The following is a 1,517-nucleotide window of genomic DNA, read 5'->3' as shown; positions in this document are numbered from 1 at the left end:
TACACACACACACACACACACACACACTCAAACCAGCACGCATTACAACATTTGTACACACTTACACACACACACACACACACACACACACACACACACACACACACATGGGGGCATGCAAAGTACACACATACACTAAAACCTGCGCACACAATGTAGTTACACACACATGCACTCTCACAAGTAGGCACACATACTCTCAGTATTGTCTTTGCAATAATAGCCAGGCTCTTCCCCATTGCACCCAGAAGACAAAAGTTCAAATCCCGAGTTGATAATGTTTTTTTCTTTCTATATAGAGTATCGCATCTCCATCTGACTGCTGAGATGGCATATTTTTCTTTTATCCCACACTTAGCTAGTGTTGGCCTATACATGTACTATACAAGCAGGGTCGAAATATCCCGCCTCCTGAAAGGAGAATTTGGGGGTTGAGGGGGGAGGGGGGGAGGGGTAAAACATTTACACATTTACGCACAGCCAGCCCCTCAGTACCACTCACTTGATAGTAGGTTGTTGGAGGGGGGCATTAGTAGATTCTTTATTTTCCCTCTGTTATTTCTGTCTGTTTGTCTGACTTTTTCCAAGCGCTAAAAGACCATTATTGTGCCGTTGTGCTTCACTTTACTAAAAAAAAAAAAAACTCACCTGATAGAGAGATGCTAGGTGATTGGCTGTGACGACCAGGAAACTGTTGTTGACCCCTGGGTGGTCTAGGTCGTGTGTCAGGGACGCTACCAGCGCCACCATCTTCTCAAAGTCAGTCGTGGATGCCCGCACCTGGACAGATGACACGACGTGGTGTGTGGCGTGAACACAAGGTGTTAATAAAGAGTGTGTATGTGTATGTGTGTGCGTTTGAGTGTGTGTGTATGTGTGTGTGTGCGTGTGTGTGTTTGAGAGTGTGCATAATTATGTCCCTGTTCTGTGATGATGAGATTGGTGACAGTAATTATGTGAGTATGTGTATGTATTTGTGGGTGTGAATACGTGTCTTGGCCATCTACCTACTATGACCCATTTCTGGCGACAACCAACTCCTTACAGATGACTCCTCATCCCAAAAGTGGTGATCCCCAACCTATGAACCCTTGACAGGTGACCCCTAACCCAATGACTTGTGATTCCTGACCTTAACACTTGATAGATGACCCTTAGTCCTATGACTAGTAATTCCCGACCAATAATATAACCCCAGACAGGAGAACTCTAAATCGTGATTCCTGACCCATGACCCTTAACCCAGTGACTAGTGTTTCCTGACTCATGACTTTTAACCCTGTGACTAGTGATTCCTAACCCATGACCTCTAACCCTGTGACTAGTGATTCTTAATCCATGACCTCTAATCCTGTGACCTCTGAAAGAAGATGATGTGAAAGAACTTACCTCTTTCTCCTGCAGGAAACAGTGCATAGCCTGAGCCACATCAGCAGCGTGTAGGGCGTTGTGGTAGGGGTTCGAGTCGTGATAGTTGTCCTCTACAAGAGCTGACCACGCAGAAATGGAGGGGGGGG

The 1,517-nt window shown here is 45.7% G+C and overlaps 1 protein-coding gene across 1 annotated transcript in view; it reads right to left on the bottom strand.

The window, feature by feature from the left end:
- Positions 1 to 1,517, bottom strand: part of LOC101852864 (high affinity cAMP-specific 3',5'-cyclic phosphodiesterase 7A) — a gene marked incomplete at its 5' end in the record, with an annotated part of 14,529 nt that overhangs the window by 8,536 nt on the left and 4,476 nt on the right. The window contains 2 exon segments of the mRNA XM_013085528.2: positions 649 to 780; positions 1,390 to 1,490. Coding sequence (XP_012940982.1) covers positions 649 to 780; positions 1,390 to 1,490 — 233 coding nt within the window.

Source organism: Aplysia californica, unplaced genomic scaffold (genome assembly GCF_000002075.1).
Source record: "Aplysia californica isolate F4 #8 unplaced genomic scaffold, AplCal3.0 scaffold00382, whole genome shotgun sequence".
Classification (NCBI taxonomy): Eukaryota; Metazoa; Mollusca; class Gastropoda; order Aplysiida; family Aplysiidae; genus Aplysia; species Aplysia californica.
Note: the sequence above shows the minus strand (reverse complement) of the source record. Positions and strands in the feature narration are given on the sequence as shown.